The sequence below is a fragment of the Physella acuta genome, unplaced genomic scaffold (genome assembly GCF_028476545.2).
Source record: "Physella acuta isolate Inbredline_101_S28 unplaced genomic scaffold, ASM2847654v3 ptg000650l, whole genome shotgun sequence".
NCBI classification, from domain to species: Eukaryota; Metazoa; Mollusca; class Gastropoda; family Physidae; genus Physella; species Physella acuta.
Window position 1 is genome coordinate 330637 of NW_026732169.1, and position 22735 is coordinate 353371.

The window sequence follows — 22735 nt, forward strand, 5'->3', positions numbered from 1 at the left end:
ATTTATTTTTCAATGTAAATAGCTAACACAGTTTTTATACCCAAAAAATGTATATAATATAAAAAAAGTCTTAATAGCATTCAAAAACTTAGAATTAATTTATAAACAGATGTTTTTTACAAAGCAATACAAAAATATTGAATAGCTGTAATAAAACTTAGCCTGACTCATGATGTCATTGATCTGTGTCAGAAGCGACAGTTAAGAATGCAACAGGAGCCCAGGGGTCTGCCTGCAAGTCTGGTGCTGGCCTCTAAGACTCTGGTCATGGGGGTGGGGCTTGGTCTCTCAGGTGTCATACTAGACCCCATCAAAGGTATGGTAACATTAAATTTCTATAATTAGTCTAGTTGTATGTCATACTGGACCTATCTAAGATATAGTTTTACTTTTAGTTAGGTTACTATAATGTGACTCATTTATGTGCTGAGATATTAAGCTGAATGTGAGAAGAAAAATATTTTCCATACCACCTTTTGTAACTAATGTAGAATTTTAAACTGCCACTACTGTGCAGCAGCCATTAAATATATACTAACATTTTTTCTTGTTTATTTTGTCAATTAATTGACTATTTACTCTTTCATTATCCTGGAACTTACTTTCTTGCTAAATAACCAATAAACATTTAAAACTGTTTGCACTTTTCTGCATAGATGTCCCATTTAATGTCACCATGTCATTGTCTTACTTAGGCGCTCATGAAGATGGTGTTGAGGGATTTTTTAAAGGGGTGGGCAAAGGTTTACTGGGGCTGCTGACCAAACCTGCAGGTGGTGTAGTGGACATGGTCAGCATGGCTTTTGATGGTCTGCGCAGGTAAGTCTCGGTTGTTTTGTTTTCAAACATAAAAGCTAGATATTTTCTTAATCCCTATCAAAATTTTCAAACATTGTTTAGATTAAACATTTAAGATATTTCATTAATAAACTTCAATAGAAAATGTTATTGTAAATGTTATAAAAATAGTTATTAAGTATGATTAAGCTTAAAGTTTTTTACTTAAAATGAATCTTTTATATCCAGGTCTGCTGAGATGGAAGGGGGAGCTGTGGCTAGGGTTCGGCTTCCGCGGTTTATAAATCCACAGATTGTAAGTTGTCATTGAAAAAAATAGAAAATATAAATTCTATCTGTACACAATTTAGAAAAAATATTTTTACATCATTGGATATTGTAGTTTAAAAAAAAATTTTAAATTATTTTTGAGTACCCAAAATCATATCATGGGATGGAGTGGTCTAGCGGTAGAGAGCTGGACTGCTAACCCGTAAGTCTCGAGTTCGAATCCGGGTTCAAGTCAGTAGACCATCCCTGAGTCCACCCAACTCTGATGGGTACCTAACTCATGTTAGGGAGAGTAAAGGCGGCTGACCACACTATTTCTTCATATGCCGAGGTCACAGAAACAAGTGAACTCTACTTCACTTGCCCCATAGACTGTCAGGTTTGAAAGGGAAACTTTACTTTAAAATCATATCACAACCTCAAGCTGTTTTAGTTAAGTGAAGTATTTTTTGTAGATTGCTTACCAAATCATGTTAATTAGGTTAATTAATTTTAAAGGGTCTACAACCATGTTACACTAGTTTAATTGAATTAATTTTAAACGGTCTAGAACTATGTTACACTAATTAAATTAATTTTAAAGAGTCTACAACCATGTTACACGACTTACATTTAAGGGTCTACAACCATATTACACTACTTACATTTAAGGGTCTACAACCATATTACACTACTTACATTTAAGGGTCTACAACCATATTACACTACTTACATTTAAGAGTCTACAACCATGTTACACTACTTACATTTAAGGGTCTACAACCATATTACACTACTTACATTTAAGGGTCTACAACCACATTACACTACTTACATTTAAGAGTCTACAACCATGTTACACTACTTACATTTAAGGGTCTACAACCATATTACACTACTTACATTTAAGGGTCTACAACCATATTACACTACTTACATTTAAGGGTCTACAACCATGTTACACTACTTACATTTAAGGGTCTACAACCATATCACACTACTTACATTTAAGGGTCTACAACCATATTACACTACTTACATTTAAGGGTCTACAACCAAATTACACTACTTACATTTAAGGGTCTACAACCATATTACACTACTTACATTTAAGGGTCTACAACCATGTTACACTACTTACATTTAAGGGTCTACAACCATATTACACTTCTTACATTTAAGGGTCTACAACCATATTACACTTCTTACATTTAAGGGTCTACAACCATATTACACTTCTTACATTTAAGGGTCTACAACCATATTACACTTCTTACATTTAAGGGTCTACAACCATGTTACACTACTTACATTTAAGGGTCTACAACCATATTACACTACTTACATTTAAGGGTCTACAACCATATTACACTACTTACATTTAAGGGTCTACAACCATATTACACTACTTACATTTAAGGGTCTACAACCATATTACACTACTTACATTTAAGGGTCTACAACCATATAACACTACTTACATTTAAGGGTCTACAACCATATTACACTACTTACATTTAAGGGTCTACAACCATATTACACTACTTACATTTAAGGGTCTACAACCATATTACACTACTAACATTTAAGGGTCTACAACCATATTACACTACTTACATTTAAGGGTCTACAACCATATCACACTACTTACATTTAAGGGTCTACAACCATATTACACTACTTACATTTAAGGGTCTACAACCATATTACACTACTTACATTTAAGAGTCTACAACCATATTACACTACTTACATTTAAGGGTCTACAACCATATTACACTACTTACATTTAAGGGTCTACAACCATGTTACACTACTTACATTTAAGGGTCTACAACCATATCACACTACTTACATTTAAGGGTCTACAACCATATTACACTACTTACATTTAAGGGTCTACAACCAAATTACACTACTTACATTTAAGGGTCTACAACCATATTACACTACTTACATTTAAGGGTCTACAACCATATTACACTACTTACATTTAAGGGTCTACAACCATATTACACTACTTACATTTAAGGGTCTACAACCATATTACACTACTTACATTTAAGGGTCTACAACCATATTACACTACTTACATTTAAGGGTCTACAACCATATTACACTACTTACATTTAAGGGTCTACAACCATATTACACTACTTACATTTAAGGGTCTACAACCATATTACACTACTTACATTTAAGGGTCTACAACCATATTACACTACTTACATTTAAGGGTCTACAACCATACTCACCACATCGAGCTGCCGGCCAGAGACTTTTCCAGGGAATCCTGAAAGGGGAACTGACCAAGACGGACATTTACTGGGCTCATGTGCCACTGGGCAAAGAGGAGAAGTCAAACATCATCCTCATAACAGACAGGTAATGGGGGCTTCTATACTCATAATAGACAGGTAACATGGGCTTCTAACGTTGTGAGGTAATCAAACATACTCATAACAGACAGGTAATGTAGACAAAGCAGCTTGTAGATTTTTTAACTGCTTCCCATGTGACCCATGTGACAATGATTTTATTTAAATGATAGATTTTAGAGGGTAATATTTTAAATAATGAGATGGAGCTTTATCTAAAATTATTTAGGTTTTTCTTTTTTTAAATAGAATTATTAAGGGCATGGGCGGGTGTACTTTTCGTCATAATTCCACTAAATCATCGATTTCCCACTTTTACTTGATCTATACAGAATAACCATCGTTGCATCTAAAAATGACATTGTTATGACCCCGAAAACATTATTTATTTATGAAAAACCGCGTTCAAAGTACTGTGTACAGGGTCTTTTGTTTAATTTTTTGGTAAAAATAGCCATTTTTCGACCTAGAAAAGTACTATTAGGCTTCGTGGAAACTTAATGTGTTTCATATCAATGGAAATGCCGGGACTTCCTTTCTTTATTTAATCTAAAATTAAATGACCAATCAAAATACCTATTTTAATGTGATTATTTTTCTACGTCATAAAGTTGTTTATTTACTCAGTCGGGTTTTTCGGTATGCAAATTTTTGACCTCAATTTTTTCATTGGCCTTCAACGGCGGAAGCTAGTTAGCGATTGGTCGTTTCGCTTCGGAAGTAAACATTCCCTTAGTTTCAGCGCGTTGCTAAGTTTGATCTAGTTTTGTTTCTCTAAGCTTCTGTGAAATACTTACATTATTTTAACATATAATTATTTCAATTAAATATACTATTAACAGTTTAGATTAGTTTGTGTGAATTATCATAAGCAGTGAGACGATTTCATTTGTTTCTCTTTCGATAATGGGTAGAACAAAACACTCGCTAAAAATAGATACATCTAACTAATTTACTAAAGCTTGGGTATGTCCGAATGCAACTGATTGCAGCTACCTCTACTCAATCTAGCACTATTCAGACAAGCACTGGTGCAGATGTAATATGCACATTTACTAAGAAACTGCGACAATGTAAGACACAGTTTTTACAGACAGAAGAAAGCACTGTTACATCTAGTACTGGTAGTGCTAACTGTAAACCACAGCCATGCAGAATTATTGTCGACTGTGATTTGCTTCTTGATGTTATCAATACATTTCCTCGAACACTGTGATGTAGTGGCTACTATTGATGAAAAAAGTGTAAAGGGTTTGCTTCAAGCATGGTATGGCAGTAATAAAATTTTGTAAACCGTAAGTATATAGCTGCAAAAGAATCCAGAACAAGGCCATTCACAATAAACAAAGACATTGTCTTATCATAATTGGCCTTAGACATGAGACCATGCAAAATATACTGCTGTTTCTACGATAGCATAATTCAATTTAGCCAAGTATTACATCTTTAGACTCGGAAATAAGGAAGTTGGTACTCATCACCCGCCCATGCCCTTAACAGACAGAGGCTATAAGCAGTACATAGACCATAATTTGTGATATATGAGTTATATCTGGCTAATGTACAAATGTGTCATATATTATTTAGTATTTAGTTCATGTATAAAGTATTCATAAATTATGTAGTTCACTCTTGTTAAATTAACAAGCTGTCCATGATGAAAAATTAATAATTTTATAAACTTTTTCTTCCTCCCTTCAACCCCCCCCCCCCTCCCCCTCCACACCTCCAACCCACCCTATAGACACCTGTTGCTCCTGGAGAAGTGCAGGTTCTGGGGAGGGTGGGATGTGGACTGGAAAGTTTCTCTGGACAGAATTCTGGGAGTTCCCGCCATCAATGGAGAGAAAATGGTTTTCAAAATTAAAGAGGTGAGTGTATGGTGTTGTGATTTGGCCATTTATTTAGAAAAGGTGAGAGTATGGTATTCTGATTTGGCCATTTATTTAGAAAAGGTGAGAGTATGATTTTTTAAATTTGGCCGTTTGTTGAAAAATTTAAGAGGATGTTGTTGTGATTTAGTCATTTGTTCAAAGAAGTGAGAGAATTGTGTTTTAATGAATATTTTGCATTAATGTATTTCATTATGTGTATGTTGATTTTAAAATGTTAAAAATTATATTTTTTTGGCTGATTTTGAATTTACCCATTGAAAAAATGTTGCAACCATTTTGTTTAGGATGACTCTGGGGTGAACCTGTTTTCAAGTGGGGAGAAGGAGATCAGCAGTAAAGAATCCGACATCTTGGAGTGGGTGCAGGGTCAAATATGTAAAGTCATCAAACACAATACCCAGTAGAGACAGCAGACATATCCAGGACACACAAGACAGACTTGGGGAATTAAAGGGTTAAATCATAAAAATCAAGATAGAGTTTGCCAGAATGTTAGGTCAAATGTTAAGATCAACTATAACACAGTCAAGTTTTTGTACTGCAGTAAATTGCATTTTTATTTTTTTTAATTTTAACACATTTTTTAATACTTATTTATTGTTTAAGTTGAACTGATTTTATTTTGGGAAAAAATAATAAACTTAGATGACATTATGTAATTGCTGTGGTAAACTGTTTTAATGTATATAAAGTTGCTTTATATGATGGAATATTTACCTATGTTTTGTGGGAGTACTGTTTTTTGTTAATCAATTTGTAAAACACAATCAGATTCCCGCATAAAAAAAACTGTGATTAATTTGTTGTTAATTAGTATGTTATTTTTTTTTTTATTTTGTTAAATCTGTAAAAAAAAATGCATTTAGATATTAAATAAGGCAATACTAGCCAGTTAATATGAATGTAACATATACACATATTTTATTTGTCTTTATTACTATGTATTTAATTATTTTAGTTATTTCTATTGTTTTAGGCTTACATATCAATAGTATTAGATTTGAAGTAATATTTTATGTTAAACTTTCTTTTTAGAAGGATAACTCACTAGGCATTTTTTCTAGTCTAGTTTATAGGCCTAAATAATTTTATTTCATATTTTCTATTTTAGTCTTATATTTCAAGGGTCTTTAGGTTTACAAAAAGCTATAAGATAAATGTTTAATATCATGAGGGTATAGTTTTACTTGAGCCTACAGAAGATGTGCAATATGTGTGGTTTAATTGGTGGAGGAATTCCATTATTTGTTATGCTCATGCATATTTTATTTAAAAAAAACAATAATATCTTTATTCTGTTAAGTGTAAAGAGGGATTAAATACTGAGTTTTAAGGTAAATTAATCCTAATGCAAGCAATTATGTTATTGTTTGCAACACCATGCTTTATTTTTCTGTTTATTTTTGAGGTTATAATTTTAAATTAACAAAACCTGTAGAAGCAAATAATTGTAAAAGCTAAACAAATATTTTTTTTGGTTCAAAAAATCTACTTATATAATTAAAGGATGTACATTTATTTTTATCATGGTCATAAAAGTTTGGCTTAGTCCATGTAAACATGAGTAGAATTTATGTAATATATTTTGTTGGGTGCTTGTAAAACTGTTGACAGGTTGAAATTTAAATTTATTATGTGGGGTTAATAAATAATTGGAATAATTATGAAGTATAAAAATCAACTTTTTTTTTCTAATTTCGGATTTAAAATGCATTTATTTAAATTTTATTTTAATGAAAAGAGTGCAGTAATAACTCTTCAATGGTGCACAGTTTCAAGTCATGTACTGGAGTGTTTAATCACATAGACTGACAACTAAATAAAGTTTATTTACTACCATAATATACAACCAATACAACCTTGGTTTTTCAACAATTATCAATTGAAAATATCTCCCTGTTGTTCAGTGAACTGTGACTGTTAAACTGTGTGTAAAAATGTGTTATTTTTAGCTGACGTACATATTTTCTTACAAGTGTAACTAAATTGCTTAATTTATACATTCACTGTGATCAATTAAAAGGGGACATAACCCTACAGCTTACACATCTCAATTAAACATTTTCATTAACACCAATTTATTTTCTGTTTATCTTGTCTGAAGGAAGCTAATATTATGGTAACTGTGGTATAATTAAATCCTAATTAAGGCAGTTAATGAAAAAATATTACCTTAATTTTGATGTTGTTAGTGAACAGTGCTTGTGACAATGTATGTGCCCTGTCTAAACTTGTATGACTATGCCCTGTCTAAACTTGTATGACTATGCCCTGTCTAAACTTGTATGACTATGCCCTGTCTAAACTTGTATGACTATGTTCCTGTTTTTTTTAATAAATGGCAAATCATGACAGACTTTTTTTTCTACATTGGTTTATAATAGTACAGTTTAGTACATCCATTGTGTTCTATTTTGTTGATTTAAAGTTCACTGTAGCCTAATTGTATTGTAAGCTCTATGGGACATTTTACATGAATTAGCTTCTAATTACTATTCAAACTATTCACAGTTAGAATTCTCTTGTTTACTTATTGAAACAATTTGACTGTTCATATTTCAACAAATTTTGTTCATATAATTTAGTTGCTGACCACTGTTTAAATAACCTTATTGAAACATGTGCTGTCCTCATAGAGACAAGAGGAATCCTCCATTACTTTCTCATTGTTTTTGTATTTGCATTTTTTTGTGTCATATGATTTAATGGTTAAATTATCATATTGTTTACTAGTAAATACTTATTAATAATGTATGTAATTATAGGCCTACATGTTTGCATGTCTTTCTGTGAAGGATTTTATTTATTCACTTGTCATCACATCAGTTTTTTATTTTTTATGTCTTATAGCATTGCAGAAAACATTGTAGGCCTAAACTTTCACATGAAATCTAACCCAAAGCTTCCTCTCAATGATCACAATATTTATACATGTGTATTGACCCAGAGGTCACTGGATCAGTACTCAACCTACTCAAACCCACTCAAAGCCAGGATGAGCCCCAAAGATTGCTATTTAACACATCCTGTATAGTCAGTTGGGCATTGCTCAAGTTGGTTAAGCCAAGATAAGGGAGGCAACAAAATTATTAACAACATAAACAATATAGCAAATATTTTGAGCACTTGATGAATAGATTCACTGAAAAAAAAATATGTTAAATGTATTTAGATATCAGTAGGTCTGTTAGAAAGGCAGTAACTTATTTTATGTTTACCAGTGTGTTTATCCATTGGACTCAAACATGCTGATAGTTCAGTTGCTTTTCCAAATTTTAGGATAGTGATCTCCCTTTATGTTAGCTTGATAGTTTCCCCTGTATGATTTGCTTTTGAACAAATAAAAGAACATTTGGAATGTATCATATACCAACATCTTCACCATGCAGTTTAATACTTGTTCCTAGAATTTTAACAAAAATGTTATGCAATTTTGGGAACAAATTTTTCTAGACACACCCATTTTACAATGCATTCCAATATCACAATTATGATTTATACATTTACCATTCTGTAGATGTTATATTTAAATTTAATGGCACAGAGCCATTAGTTGTTTTATTTATAAAACCTGAAAATATTGTCATTGTTGGTCTGTGTATATGTACCTATAAATTACATGGTATTGTGTTCGTCAATTCTACAATTAAGTGATCATAAATAAATATTTCTCTAATACAAGCGGCTGTTGGTGTTTCATTTATATATATATATATATATATATATATATATATATATATATATATATATATATATATATATATATATATATATATATATAATATATTAGCTAAGTTACATACAATTTCTAAGTTGAATTATTTAGCTTAACTATTTTTCTCCTTGAAAATGCATGGCAGTCTCATCCACTTTTCTGTATAAGGTGAAATAAAAAACCAAATTTCCCCTACACCACCTTAAAGGAAGACCACTCATTTTAAATCATTTCTGGACACTCCCCACCTCCCAGATACACACACATAACCCTTGACACAATAAGGTTGGACAAAAATTAATTATATTTTTATTATGGGAGAAAATATTTTTGAGAAAATAGTTAATCACCTCCTTACCAGCATCACCAATATTGACTCAGCTCGGTCAAAATACTTCTTATCCAACCACTTACAGCAAGGCTAGGGTGAATTTGCCATAAATATTAAATCAAAAGTATCCCATGGTACATAAAAAAGGAAGCACTAAAAAAAAAAAGCAAAGCAAACATATTATTATTATTCCAATATCACTAAAATAATATGTATGAAACGTGTGTTTTTGAGCCTATGGTACGTAATTGTGTATTTCTAGTTTCTTCGATTAGAATTGTATTGGTTATGCCGCTTGAATTTCAATGTTTCAAAAAATTGCAAAAAAATGTATGGTCAAAGGGAACCGAACATGAAAATGTGTCACCATATAGTTTAGCCGAGGTTGTCTCGCTTACGTATAATTTTTTTTTTTAATTTATTTTTTTTTTTTTTGCGGGGTAAATTTAATTTAATTTAATTTATTACCATTGAAGTGAGCTTACAATTACGAGTTAATTATTTCACATTTTAACTGCATAATAATAGATAGTAATGTTTGTATTTATTACTATATAAATGTAATATCACTTTTAAACAAAATAAGCGAGATAACCTCGGATGAACTACAAAGTGAAATAATTAATTTGTTTATTCCGTTTTGACGATACATTTGCTACGGAAAATTAATCACTTTGAGGAAAAAAGCAACCAGAAAAGCGTAACGTCATCTATAAGATCCCTTTCTTCCAGAAAATTATTCATTTTGAAAGTTTAACATTGATTTAATTTATAACGGCATATGAAATGTTCATTACACAATGATACTTCTGATATTGAGCCTATGGTACTTAATCGTGTATTTCTAGTTTCTACTGAGATTTTTGTATTGGTTATTCCGCTTGAATTTCAATGTTTCAAAAAATTGCAAAAAAATTACGGTCAAAGGGAAAGAAACATGAAAATGTGTCATTACTTAGTTTAGCAGAGGTTGTCTCGCATACGTAACATTTTTTTGGGGTGGGGTAAAATTTAATTTATTACATGCCTTATGCGTATTGAAGAGCCTACAATTACGTGTTAATTATTTCCCATTTTGTTAACAACATTATAATAAATAGTACTATTTGTATTTAGTACTATTAATTTCAAAATACCTTTAAAAAACATTTAAGCGATGAACTACAAAGTTAAATAATTTTATGTTATTCCCCTTTGACGATACATTTGCTACAGAAAATTAATCACTGAAATTCAAAGCGGGATAATACATATAAAATTTATGATGGTTTTATAAAAACATGACTATCTTTCTTAGAATTTTTTCACAATTAATATTTTTCGTTTAGGTACCTAATTAAGAAAACGTAATTTTAGTCTTTAGAAAATAAAAAAAAATCAAATACAATTATTTTAGGGAGGGGGGGGGGGGGGATAGGCTGAGGTTTAACGTTATTTAGAGGTAGTAGTGTAGCTTTTTACGACGTGTGAGGATGAAAGGAGGTAAAAAGCGTCCAGCTAAGCGTATCGTCATTTTAAATTACCCCTTTCTTCGGGGATAGTATTCCTTTTGAATGTTTAACATTGATTTAATGTATGATAGTATTTGAGATGTTCTTTACATTAATCTTTATGATACTTCTGATATTGAGATTATGGTACATAATCGCGTATTACTAGTTTCTTCTCTGATTGTTGTTGGTTGTTCCGCTTTGAATTTCAATGTTTCAAAAAATTGCCAAAAAATTATGGTCAAAGGGAAACAAACATGAAAATGTGACATTACTTAGTTTAGCAGAGGTTGCCTCGCTTACATTTCAGTTGTTTTTTGTTGTTGTTTTTTTTTTTTTGTCAACTGCAAATAATTAATAGAAATATTTTTATTTATTACTATTATTCCAATATCACTAAAATAATATGTATGAAACGTGTGTTTTTGAGCCTATGGTCCGCTTGAATTTCAATGTTTCAAAAAATTGCAATAAATGTATGCTCCAAGGGAAACGAACATGAAAATGTTTCACCACTTAGTTTAGCCGAGGATGTCTCGCTAACGTAACAGTTGTTTGTTGTTGTTTTTTTTTTTTTTTTGTCAGGTAAAATTTAATTAAAATTTAATTAATCACAAGCGTTATGCTTATGAGGAACAAACTATTAAGAGTTAATTATTACACATTTTTTTAATTGCATAATAATAGATAGTAATGTTTGAATTTATTACTATTAAATGCAATATCACTTTTAAAAAACAATTAAGCGAGATAACCTCGGCTGAACTACAAACTGAAATAATTTCATGTTTATCCCCCTTTGACTGTAAGTAAAATTCAAAGGGGGATAATTAATATAAAATTTACGATGGTTTAAGAAAAACATGACTATCTTTCTTAGACTTTTTTCACAATTAATACTGTAATAGATCTGTTTGTTTTTACAAGAAAAGTATTTTTTTAACTATTAAAAAAATTGATTATGGTCGGCTAGTGGTGTAGCTTTTTACGAAGTGTGAGGATGAAAGGAGGTAAAAAGCGTCTAGAAAAGCGTAACGTCATTTATAAATGACCACTTTCTTCGGGAAAATTATTCGTTTTGAAACTTTAACAATGATTAAATTTATGATAGCATTTGAAATGCTATTTTTAGCGCAATTTCCATACTGGGATTGCGATTATTAACTCGTCATTTCTGGATGGATGTGTGTCCGCAGCCTTTAAGTCGTATCTCCTCCTCAACGAAGCAATATCGAGGACTAGTTCCAAAAGCAAATATGTTAAGCAAGTTCCGAGGATGAACATAGGCCATAAAAATTCCCGGAATTAAAAAAACCTCGAACAAATGCAGTTTTTGCTCCATATCTCGGCAACTAGACCACTTAGCGACTTGAAACATTTACCAATCGATTCCTGCCATAATTTAGAACAATATTGCCGAAGAAAGTTTTCAAAAATATCCTTTCGTTCGGTCACAAAAAAAAAATTAAAATTATTTAAACTGAGCATCGTGTAGGCCTACTCGTTAAAATAAAACTATTTCCGTTGATATTTTCTATTACCCTCTACACGTCCGCATATTTTTTTAAATCTCGTTAATAAATATTTTTTCTATTTTGTTTTGAATTATTAAAACTACTTGTGTTGCATTATTTATTTGCTGAATATATGATTTATCTCGATTTAAAATTGTTATGGATAACATAAGGAAATTGCGCTTAAATTTTCACTAGACTTTTTATTAACTTGTTTTAATATAAATTTTTATGATACTTCTGTGGGTGGTTCTTTACGTTTTCTTAAATTAGAAAAGAATAGTCTATATTGCTATATCCTTTTGTCTTTTTTAGAAAGTACACCAACCTGGTACAAATTAGTTTATGTGAGGTCAGTGACTTGTGCCAGTCTCGAGAATGTGGGAGGGGAGAGCTTATAACGATTGTTACTGGGGGGGGGGGGGAGGGGGGAGCGCGTATATCAGGGATGGGGAAGGGGTTGACGCTGGTGAAATTATAAATTGTGTATATCAAGTATAGGCCTTTATTCATTTATTTTTTGTTTTAGGGGATGCGTGAAAGAAAACCGGTTCAAACGTTTATTAAACGTGTATAATACATTTCCTAATTTTTATTTCGAATAAATGGAATTTATTTAGTAAACATATCCTTTATCCAGTGCCCCCCCCCCAAAGAAATATCAATTAAGACAATTAAATACAGCAAAGTTTCCCTCTAAAACACTGCCGGACATTCAAGTCTGGGTGAGGACGTCTACATCCGTTTATAAAAGTAATCAGAATTGTAGTCGATATGTTGGCTCGGTCTTCTGTTAAAGCAGAATTTTGACTTAAATCATGTCAACTGGACAACGAAAAGCAACGTAAAACCAAACAAAAAACTTCGGTCTAAGTATTAGTAAAGAATGCTTTATAACAGTGGCGTAGCGAGGTCGGGTGTCACCCGGTGCGGCACTTAATGGTGTCACCCCCCCCCCCCCCCCAGAGGCGTTGCGACCCTTCCCGGGGACAAACTTTCAAGTTTTCGATTTGCACCCCCCCCCCTTCAAACTTTCGATTTGCACCCCCCCCCCTCAAGTTTTCGATTTGCACCCCCCCCCCCCCCATCAAACTTTCGATTTGCACCCCCCCCCTCAAGTTTTTCTCTATATATTTTGCTATTTTTTGCCTTGGTGTCACCCCCCTAAATGGTGTCACCCGGTGCGGTCCGCACCCCCCGCCCCTCCCTCGCTACGCCCCTGCTTTATAATGTATAGTTATCTCTCTCCTCTGTTTACTGAACTTACACTACAATCAGCTTGTGTACTAAAAACAGCACTTGATAGAGCAGCGTCGACAAAATGGCTTCCGCCACAATCCATAAGTCTCAGGTATAAGTATAATGTTTAAAAAAATAAGTTTTTACTAATGAATGTGTTCCACGAAACTTCTGATAACCACAAAAAGATAAAGCTAAACAAAACAAACAAAGACAAAGGCAAGTCCTTTAGACCTAACTACGAAAAAAAAATTGTTCTTATGATAGAAAATAAAATTTATAAAATTAACACATTAAATTTAAATTATTTTTTATTGCATATCAAAGACGGCTTTAACACCTTTGAAACCTTCAGTAGCCTTTTCAATAGCAGCTTTGTAATCCTCCAGTTTGAAGAATTCACACAGTGGAGGCTTAAATTTTGACTCTTTAATGAGCCTAGAAAGATCTGATAACATTTCATATCTGGCAATATCAGTTTTATGAATGCGATTCCAGTTTGTGTTCCAGTACCCACACAGCACCACGTCGCTGAAGATAAATGCACGGGAAGGGACGGAGACCGGAAGTTTGGACATCCCACCATACGTCACCATTACACCTTTTGGGCACAGATGACGTAGGAGGTCTGTAGCTGACTGTCCACCTACACAGTTAAAAGCCAACTTTGGAGTGGTGGGAAAAGTTTTTAACAATTCTTTCATCTGTGGAGAACGCACAAACTCTTCAGTAACAACGGCATCAGCACCAAGCGATAACAAATAATCTGTTAATTTATCAAAGTCTGGCCTGTTTCTCACAGTGTTTATTGTTTTAAATTTCCACTCTTTAGCAAGTTGAATGACACTTACACCAACTCCACTGTTGGCGCCATTTTGAATAATTACATCTCCAGGTTTAAGATCGACAAAATCTTTGATCATGCGATACGCCGTGCACGGGTTGGCTGATATAGTGGCTGCCGATATTAGAGGAACATCTCCCGGGAGTTTGATGACGTCCTTGTCTTTTGAAATTTTAAAAGTCTGCCAAGTCCCGAACCCGGCGTCTGCTGGAATGACCAGATCACCTGCTTGAACACCCTGTACGTCTGCTCCAACCTCAACAACTTTGCCAACGCCCTCGTTGCCCATCACCGCAGGAAGGGGCGGCTGCACGGAGTACGTTCCTTCTATCATGTTGAGATCCGCTGGGTTGACCGGGGCCATCAGCATCTGTACGGCGACATCCGTCGGTCCCAGAGTTTCTGGCAGCTCGTAACGTCTCAGTTTTAACACAGTGCCTGGGTCCCCGCACTCCTCAACATACAGCTGGTGTGACGTCATCGTTCGAAACACTACACTTGACCGGCCGTGCTGTAAAAAACAACGCGACAAGAGTTTTACCGTAGTGAAAGCCATCGTTAACTTGACGGGTCGGCTGAGCGTCTTTTTGTATCCGAAAACGGATGTAGCCAGCCAATGAACGAATAGACCAGTTACATATCCGGATGTCTAGTTTTATAATTAGTGCAGGTCTGGATTTTAAAGAAAATCGTCCACTTAATTAAAACCAGCCGTACCGTAATCGCGTTACAATGCATAGGCGTAGCGACCCATTCCGGCGCATTGGGGCGAACTATCAATGTTGTGCCACGCCCCCCCCCCCCCCAATTTATAATTCTATAACTTATAAGTCATAGTTATTCAGGCTGGTATATAGCAACCCCTTCCCCAAATTTAGAACGGTCGGGGCGCTTTTTAACTATCACGGTCCCTGTTTCTGTGAACTGCCAGGTACTCCATCAGAGCTGGGTTCGCTCGCCTCCTAAAGTTTCAGTATTTTGGGTCTAAATTGTGACTTCTTCCCATCTCATATTTTAAGGAATGACACAAAAATAAACAAAGTTAAATTTAAGCATTACAAATCACTTCAGGCCTAAATCCGCGGTTTATCATCGTTTTAGTTTATTTTCTTTTCACTACCTTTTTTGTAAATTGTATACTCATAAAATAAAAGATTAAACATTATGTTGCAACAACAGGTGGGGTGCAGTATGTTCTGCCTGTACGGGATGGGGGAGAAACAATCAGTCCCACCCGTGGCCTTAAAGAAGTCCAGCTACACCCCTGCACACAAACAGCTGGTCAGAAGATTACTCTTAAGTATTTAATTATATTATTTAAGACCAATAGCTTTGTGAGGGCAATGATGTTTTAATAACCTGTTAATTAAGAAAAAGAACACATTGAGGGGGGGGGGGGGGGTGTGTCATTGATAAATGTGATAAATGACGTCATACATCTTTGCCGATTTTTACACCACCCCCCCCCCCCCCTAATACATAGTTTTTTTTTCAAAAAATCTTTTCCTAGCTTGATCAACATTAAGTAGATTAAAAATGCGCAAAACTGCTTTTACTTTTAATAACAAACAATTGCAATTAAAATTCAGTTTCAAACATCACTTTTTTGAAATGAAAAAAAAAGTCACACTTTCTGATCCTCACCCTTCATTCCTTAGACACCCTCATGAAATTTCGACCCCCCCCCTCCCCCCAACTGGATTGTGACGTTATTTATGTAGGACCCTTGAATTAAAACACTACACTTAGCAAAACACAAAATAACAACAGGTGAGCACATATTTTATTCAGCTTAATTTAATGAACATGCTTAGGTGAGATAAAACACAACAAGATCACCGTACAATTATTATGCAGGATATGACCAATGTACACGTCACTTGAGGCTATCAACTAACACTAATCTAAATGCTAATAATCTACACACGTATGTGGTGTTAACTAATCTAAATGATAATAATCTACACATGCATGTGGTGTTAACTACACTGAGTAGAACTTAATCAATACATCAGGTACATGTGGCTGGTATGAGTAATATGGTGAACAGAATCTTGATTATCCATAGAGGGGAAAGGGAAGAAAAGTAAAATAAAGAAGTGAAAAGAATGGGCAAGGGGTTCGGTCTGGTCAGTAAAGAAACCATGACTAAGTCCCGAGTTCGAACCCTGAGCAGATGAGACTTGATAGCTGGGAACCACAACCCATCTAGGAGAGACAACTCCAAGATCAAACAACTGCTGCCTTGTAGTCTGTTCTTGGATGGATAAAAGCTATGGAAGAAAATCTAAAAGAAAGGCAGGCTGAAGTCGGGGTCAACGGCCCATGATACTCCTATTGACACATAAGCCTAATACTTGTGTTGGAGTACGAAGTAGAAGGAATGGACAATGCTTCATTAGAGCACATATAATGTGTTTCTATAGTAATTCTGAGGTCCATGGGTTTGTTTTTAGATAATCATCAACAGGCATTGAACATTATCATTAGTCCATGTGATTTATTTTACCTCACATTACCTAGTTGGTGTCATAATCTCTGTTCACGTAACAGGGGACACTATTTTAATAACAGGGGACACTACTTTAATAACAGGGGACACTACTTTAATAATGCTACATCACATGACTGGCATAGCTAGCTCCCTTCTTCATTTTGACATGTAACAGTTATAAAATACAAAAACACTGTAGGCCTATATAAAGCCACCTTTACTTTCCCTCTTTTATGTCAGGTATCTCATTCAGCTGCTGTATAATTTATCATGTAATTGAGGTCAGTATTCTCGTTCTTTTTTTCAAGGACAGTACTAGAGGTAAAATCTTTCAACATACATTGTGTTACTCATAGAGGTAATACTACATATCAACAGCAAAAAATCAACACCTGATTGTTATTACCATCTTAGTATCAAACTTTGTGCTTAAGAAGTGGTGGGATTTGAAACAATGTGAAATTTACTTTTTTAACATGAGGGAGAGAAAGATCTAATCATACAATAGGAGTAGATGAAAAAATTCAACGTTATAAAATCATCACATGAAACAAAACAAACTTGTCCATTTCCCATTTGGTGCTCATACTTCTTACAATATCTCAGACAAAATTAATCAAAATGTTTTGCAGTAATTACAGAGTAAATTGAAAACCACATGCATTTGTCAAGCTACTTTAAAAAAAAACTTTTACTAGATTTCCTTCTGAACACTTATTAGCAATTTATATTTGTTAGTAAACATGATTTACATTCTACTGCATAGACAATATGTTTATTTACATTTTAAAATTCATTTTTTTTAATGTATCAAAAACAGTAACATTAAAAAGTATTTTTTCAAAACTATAAAATGTAACAAAATAATTCTGATTAGCTTTTTATAATGTACAGAAATTTCAGAATGTACTGTCTACAACACGGGTTCCCAACCTGGGGGTCGCGACCCCCCTGGGGGTCGCGAAGGGCTTTCTGGGGGGTCGCCAACTGGTATACTAAACCTTAGTAATTTGAAACAAAACAAATATTTAGAAGAATTTTTGAAATTCGGCTTTACTAACATCACTGGAAGAAGCAAAGCGTACTGTACAAAGTTGTTCTCAGTCACGAGTTTATGAAATCTTCAAAACTAAAACGTCATTTGATATGAGTCATTCGAAACGCACCAAAAAAGATATGGAGTTCTTTCGTCGTTATGAAGCTAGTTGCAAACGTCAGAGACTTGATCGAACAGGAAGTTTTCACCAAGGAAACACAGTATTAGTGCAAGCATCACATGAAGTCGCGACAGAAAATGCCAATAAAAAAAAAAACACAATAGGAAAACATCTCATCAAACGCTGAATGTTGAAGTTGGTGAAGTTAATTCTTACATGTCCGTAGATGTTAAATAACACATTTTTATTGAAATTAAGCTTTCACCATTGTTTGCTTTTCAAGTTGATAAATCAACAGACGCGTGTTCGTGTTCGCAGTTGCTAGTCTTTGTCTATATTTATTCAGATGATAGCAAAGAAGAGTTGCTCTTTTGTGAAGATAGCATGGAGAAAATAAAAACGTTTTTTTTTAAAATTGGATTATTAAAATGGGTTAAAACGGCTGTGATGGTTTGTACGGATGGTGCACCATTTATGGTTAGGTCAAACTCGGGCTTTCAGAAAGCAGAAAAGATTTAGCTCCCTAACCACTGCCCTCACCAATCGCCATCAAGAGTCCATTGCTAGTATAAGTCGTAAATTATATAAAATCTGGAGCCTTCAAAGAACTGAGCAAAGACCTGAATAAAGATCACGAGGTTCTGATCTTCAACACTACAGTGCGCTGACTGTCAGACGAAATGCTGTGAATCGTGTTTTTTAATTGAAATCTGAAATTAAATTGTTCTTGGAAATGCAAAGGAAACAAGACCTTTTGGTATACTTAAAACGACATAGAGTGGTTGGAGAGAGTATCATACCTAGCAGATGTGTTCGTACATTAACATAAGCATAACCTGAAGCTTCAGGGAAAATGAACGAATATTATCACTTTCCATGATAATCTCGGGGCATTTTTATCAAAGCTGCAAAATTGGCGAAGAAAAAAAATCTTGGAAATACTGTTAATTTGAGAAACTCTGCAGTGTGGTAGATGAATCTAATTGTGAGATAATTAAAATTTTGAAAGAAGAAATTTCAAGGCATCTTGAATCTATTGAAAACGAACTGCAGCGCTATTTTTTCTCTGAGCTGAAAAAAAAGAATCTGTTTTGACGCATTATCCATTCTCTTCTTCCCTTAATTTTGCCAGCATTCCCGATGAATTACAAGATGAATTCTTTGATTTGTAGAATGATTCCGCGTAAGATGAAAACTTCAGACACAATTTTGGTGTAGTATTAACCGTTTATATCCAAACGTAAAATTGATTGACTTTTCGAGAATATAATTTTATTTTGAACACTATTTTTTCAATTAAAAACAAAATTAAGATAATGATAATGACATAGGTTGCCGTTAAAAAAATACTTTTAAAAAAATAAACCGCGAATGTTTAGTTAATAGTATGCAATTTTACTCATGGTATTAAAACAGTTATCAAGAGTAGTTCATATTGAAAGTCTACTAGAAAATCTTATTTTAGTGCTTATTATTTCCATACAAATTTCGGCTTTTTAATTCTATGGGGGTCGCGGGTCACTTAATTTTTATAAAAGGGGGTCGCCACTCGAAAAAGGTTGGGAACCACTGGTCTACAATATAAAAAAAAATCATTTTATTCCCTGACAAAGAAACCAAAAGAGAAATCTAATACTTATAGTGGCGTCATTAGTATAAGTATAAATATACATCAACAATATTAAAATCCAAAGTAATCAACCAGCGTATACAAAATTATTGTCTTCTAGCATATTTTATAGCATGTGCTTTTAAGTATCGGTACCTGTGGGTTTTATTGAATAAAAGTATTATATTTTAAAAAGGCAATTAAACTTGTCTAGAGAAAATTTGCAACAAAATAACGTTATAATTATGAAAACATTTCCCCAAGTTCTTTTTCCTAAACATTTATAGTATAAATATCACAAGTCTAAAGCTATGTAATAATACTTAAAGGAGATTTCTACAGTTCAAACAAATTCCAGTTTTAAAGGGTTCACTAACTGAAAGATATGAACCATTCTCATTCATTTTTATAAAACATTTTCACTGCATATCAAAGACAGCTTTAACACCTTTGAAACCTTCAGTAGCCTTTTCAATAGCAGCTTTGTAATCATCCAGTTTGAAGAATTCACACAGTGGAGGCTTAAATTTTGACTCTTTAATGAGCCTAGAAAGATCTGATAACATTTCATATCTGGCAATATCAGTTTTATGAATGCGATTCCAGTTTGTGTTCCAATACCCACACAGCACTATTTCTTTGAATAGCAATGCACCTGTAGGAGCCATAACTGGACGTTTGGACATTCCACCATATGTCACCATTACACCTTTTTGACCCAGGTGACGTATAAGTTCTGTTGCTGACTGACCACCCACACAGTTAAAAGCTAGCTTTGGTTTTTTTGAAAAAGTATTTAACAATTCTTTCATCTGAGGTGTACGAACAAACTCTTCAGTAACAACGGCATCCGCGCCAAGCGATAACAAATACTCTTTTAATTTATCAAAGTCTGGCCTGTTTCTCACAATGTTTATTGTTTTAAATTTCCACTCTTTTGCAAGTTGAATGACACTTACACCAACTCCACTGTTGGCGCCATTTTGAATAATTACATCTCCAGGTTTAAGATCAATATAGTCTTTAAGCATACGGTATGCTGTGCAAGGGTTTACTGAAATAGTGGCAGCTGATAACACAGAAATATCATTGGGCAACTTAAGAACATCTTCATCATGGGAGATTTTGTAAGTTTGCCAGGTACCCCATGCTGTGTCTGCTGGAATTACCATATCTCCAACCTGAAGACCTTTTACTTCGGGTCCTGTTTCAACGATCTGGCCAATACCTTCGTTTCCCATTACGGCTGGAAGTGAAGGCTGTACGAAATAAGTGCCTTCCATCATGTTTACATCAGATGGATTGATCGGGGCCATGAGCATTTTCACCATGACCTCTCTGGGTCCTAGTGTAGGAGATAATTCCTGATGCCGTTGTCTTAATACTGCTGTTGGATCACCAAATCTGAATACGTATAGTTGTGAAGAAGTTATTGAACGCACCGCTTTACATCCATCACTATTTAAAAGTATTTTAAATAAATTGCGAGTAGTAAATCTCGCCATGGAGGTCGCCATCTTTGTTATTGTAGGAAGCTACTATTACGCCTGCGTAGACACATGGCAACAGCCGAAACAAAATGGCAGCATCCCTACGTAAACAAATTTAAACAACTGAAGAATTGGCCTAAGTTGTTTATTGTCATAAGAGATGGCTAAGGCTGGGAAGCGAGGTAAAAGTGCGGATGTAAAGGGTAATTTTTCTTCCACGGGAAAAGATTTGGGCTTGTCCGCTGTGTTTGAAGAGGTAAACTAAAAGTAAATTTATTTTGGCTACAATTTTTTACTTTGTTTTGTCTTCAAATACTCTGTGAAACTCAACAGCTCAGTCTTCTTATTTATTACTTATTACTTACTAGTAACTAGAGCTACTTATTCTTTTTACTTATATTACTCTTTCTGTAAATTTTAGACTAGATCAAGTAGACTAGTGTTAGTCCTCCTAACTCAGTACAGTAGGTTTTTACGGTAATCTATCGTTTTGGGTACGTAAAATCGCCCGCGATTTGTAATGTGAAAAACAGGTGACTCCTTAAATTTTAATAATTATTTCACATTTTGAGGAGGATTTATGTTTTAAAAAATTCAAAAATGTTTCCTTGATTCATTTATGTACCTGTTTTTAAACAATTGAATTAAAACTTTTCCGTAATTAATGAAGACTAGCGATGTTTCCAACAGATGCAACCATGCTCATTTACTACAGCAGCCATCTTGTCTAAGTTTTATTTTCATAAGCTTTTAGCGCCAGATTCAGGGGGAAGCCACTCTATTTTACAAATGGCTGCTGTTTATATAGCAAATCTTGCTCTCAGACACTGCTGTTTAAAGTTAATTTCTGGCCTATATCGATATATTTAGCCATTGATTTAGGTTTATTATTCATTTATCTATAATATTTGACACAAACATATGACAATATAATTCTATTAAAACCTTGACAATGATGTAACGTTTTCGTACATAAATAGCCGCGGGCGATTTTACGTACCCAAAACGATAGATTACCGTTTTTACTAATACTTACTTTACTACTTAGTAACTTAGAACTTAGGCTTATTACTTATTAATTAATTACTTATTATAGTATAGTCTAAGTCAGCACTATGTCTATTCTATATCTGAGTATACTCAGTGTATAATATATAGACTCAACTTAAGTACACAAACTATGTTGAATGTTCTCAGGTTAACTATGAGTTATGATATTGAGTATGATCAGTGGCGTAGCGAGGTCGGGTGTCACCCGGTGCGGCACTTAATGGTGTCACCCCCCCCCCCCCCCAGAGGCATAGAGAACCTTCCCAGGGACAAACTTTCAAATTTTCGATTTGCACCCCCCTCCCCTCAAACTTTCGATTTACACCCACCCCCTCAAGTTTTCCATTTGCACCCCCCCTTCAAACTTTTGATTTGTACCCCCCCTCGAGTTTTTCTCTATATATTTTGCTATTTTTTGCCTTGGTGTCACCTCCCTAAATGGTGTCACCCGGTGCGGTCCGCACCCCCCACCCCCCCCCCTC

General features: G+C 34.0%; 4 protein-coding genes across 8 annotated transcripts in view; 2 read left to right on the top strand and 2 right to left on the bottom strand.

Moving 5' to 3' along the window:
- Positions 1-7859, top strand: part of LOC131948581 (intermembrane lipid transfer protein VPS13A) — a 109415-nt gene extending 101556 nt beyond the window's left edge. The window contains exons 84-89 of the mRNA XM_059310175.1: positions 193-316; positions 696-819; positions 1027-1093; positions 3284-3432; positions 5170-5296; positions 5605-7859. Coding sequence (XP_059166158.1) covers positions 193-316; positions 696-819; positions 1027-1093; positions 3284-3432; positions 5170-5296; positions 5605-5724 — 711 coding nt within the window. The 3' untranslated portion in view covers positions 5725-7859. The remainder of the gene's footprint in view (positions 1-192; positions 317-695; positions 820-1026; positions 1094-3283; positions 3433-5169; positions 5297-5604) is intronic.
- A 6060-nt stretch (positions 7860-13919) lies between these two features.
- On the bottom strand, positions 13920-14993 carry LOC131948593 (enoyl-[acyl-carrier-protein] reductase, mitochondrial-like). The gene has a single exon (XM_059310194.1). The coding sequence runs from the start codon at positions 14932-14934 to the stop codon at positions 13921-13923; it is 1014 nt and encodes a 337-aa protein (XP_059166177.1). The 5' UTR covers positions 14935-14993; the 3' UTR covers position 13920.
- Positions 14994-19577: 4584 nt separating this feature from the next.
- On the bottom strand, positions 19578-21230 carry LOC131948594 (enoyl-[acyl-carrier-protein] reductase, mitochondrial-like). The gene has a single exon (XM_059310195.1). It carries the CDS (start codon positions 21228-21230, stop codon positions 20133-20135), a length of 1098 nt encoding a protein of 365 aa, XP_059166178.1. The 3' UTR covers positions 19578-20132.
- A 48-nt stretch (positions 21231-21278) lies between these two features.
- The window catches only part of LOC131948578 (sperm-associated antigen 17), a 40898-nt gene continuing 39441 nt past the window's right edge, over positions 21279-22735 (top strand). For all 5 annotated transcript variants that reach the window (XM_059310168.1, XM_059310172.1, XM_059310171.1 and 2 more), the window contains exon 1: positions 21279-21459. In XM_059310168.1, the coding sequence (XP_059166151.1) occupies positions 21364-21459 (96 nt within the window). In that variant the 5' untranslated portion in view covers positions 21279-21363. The remainder of the gene's footprint in view (positions 21460-22735) is intronic.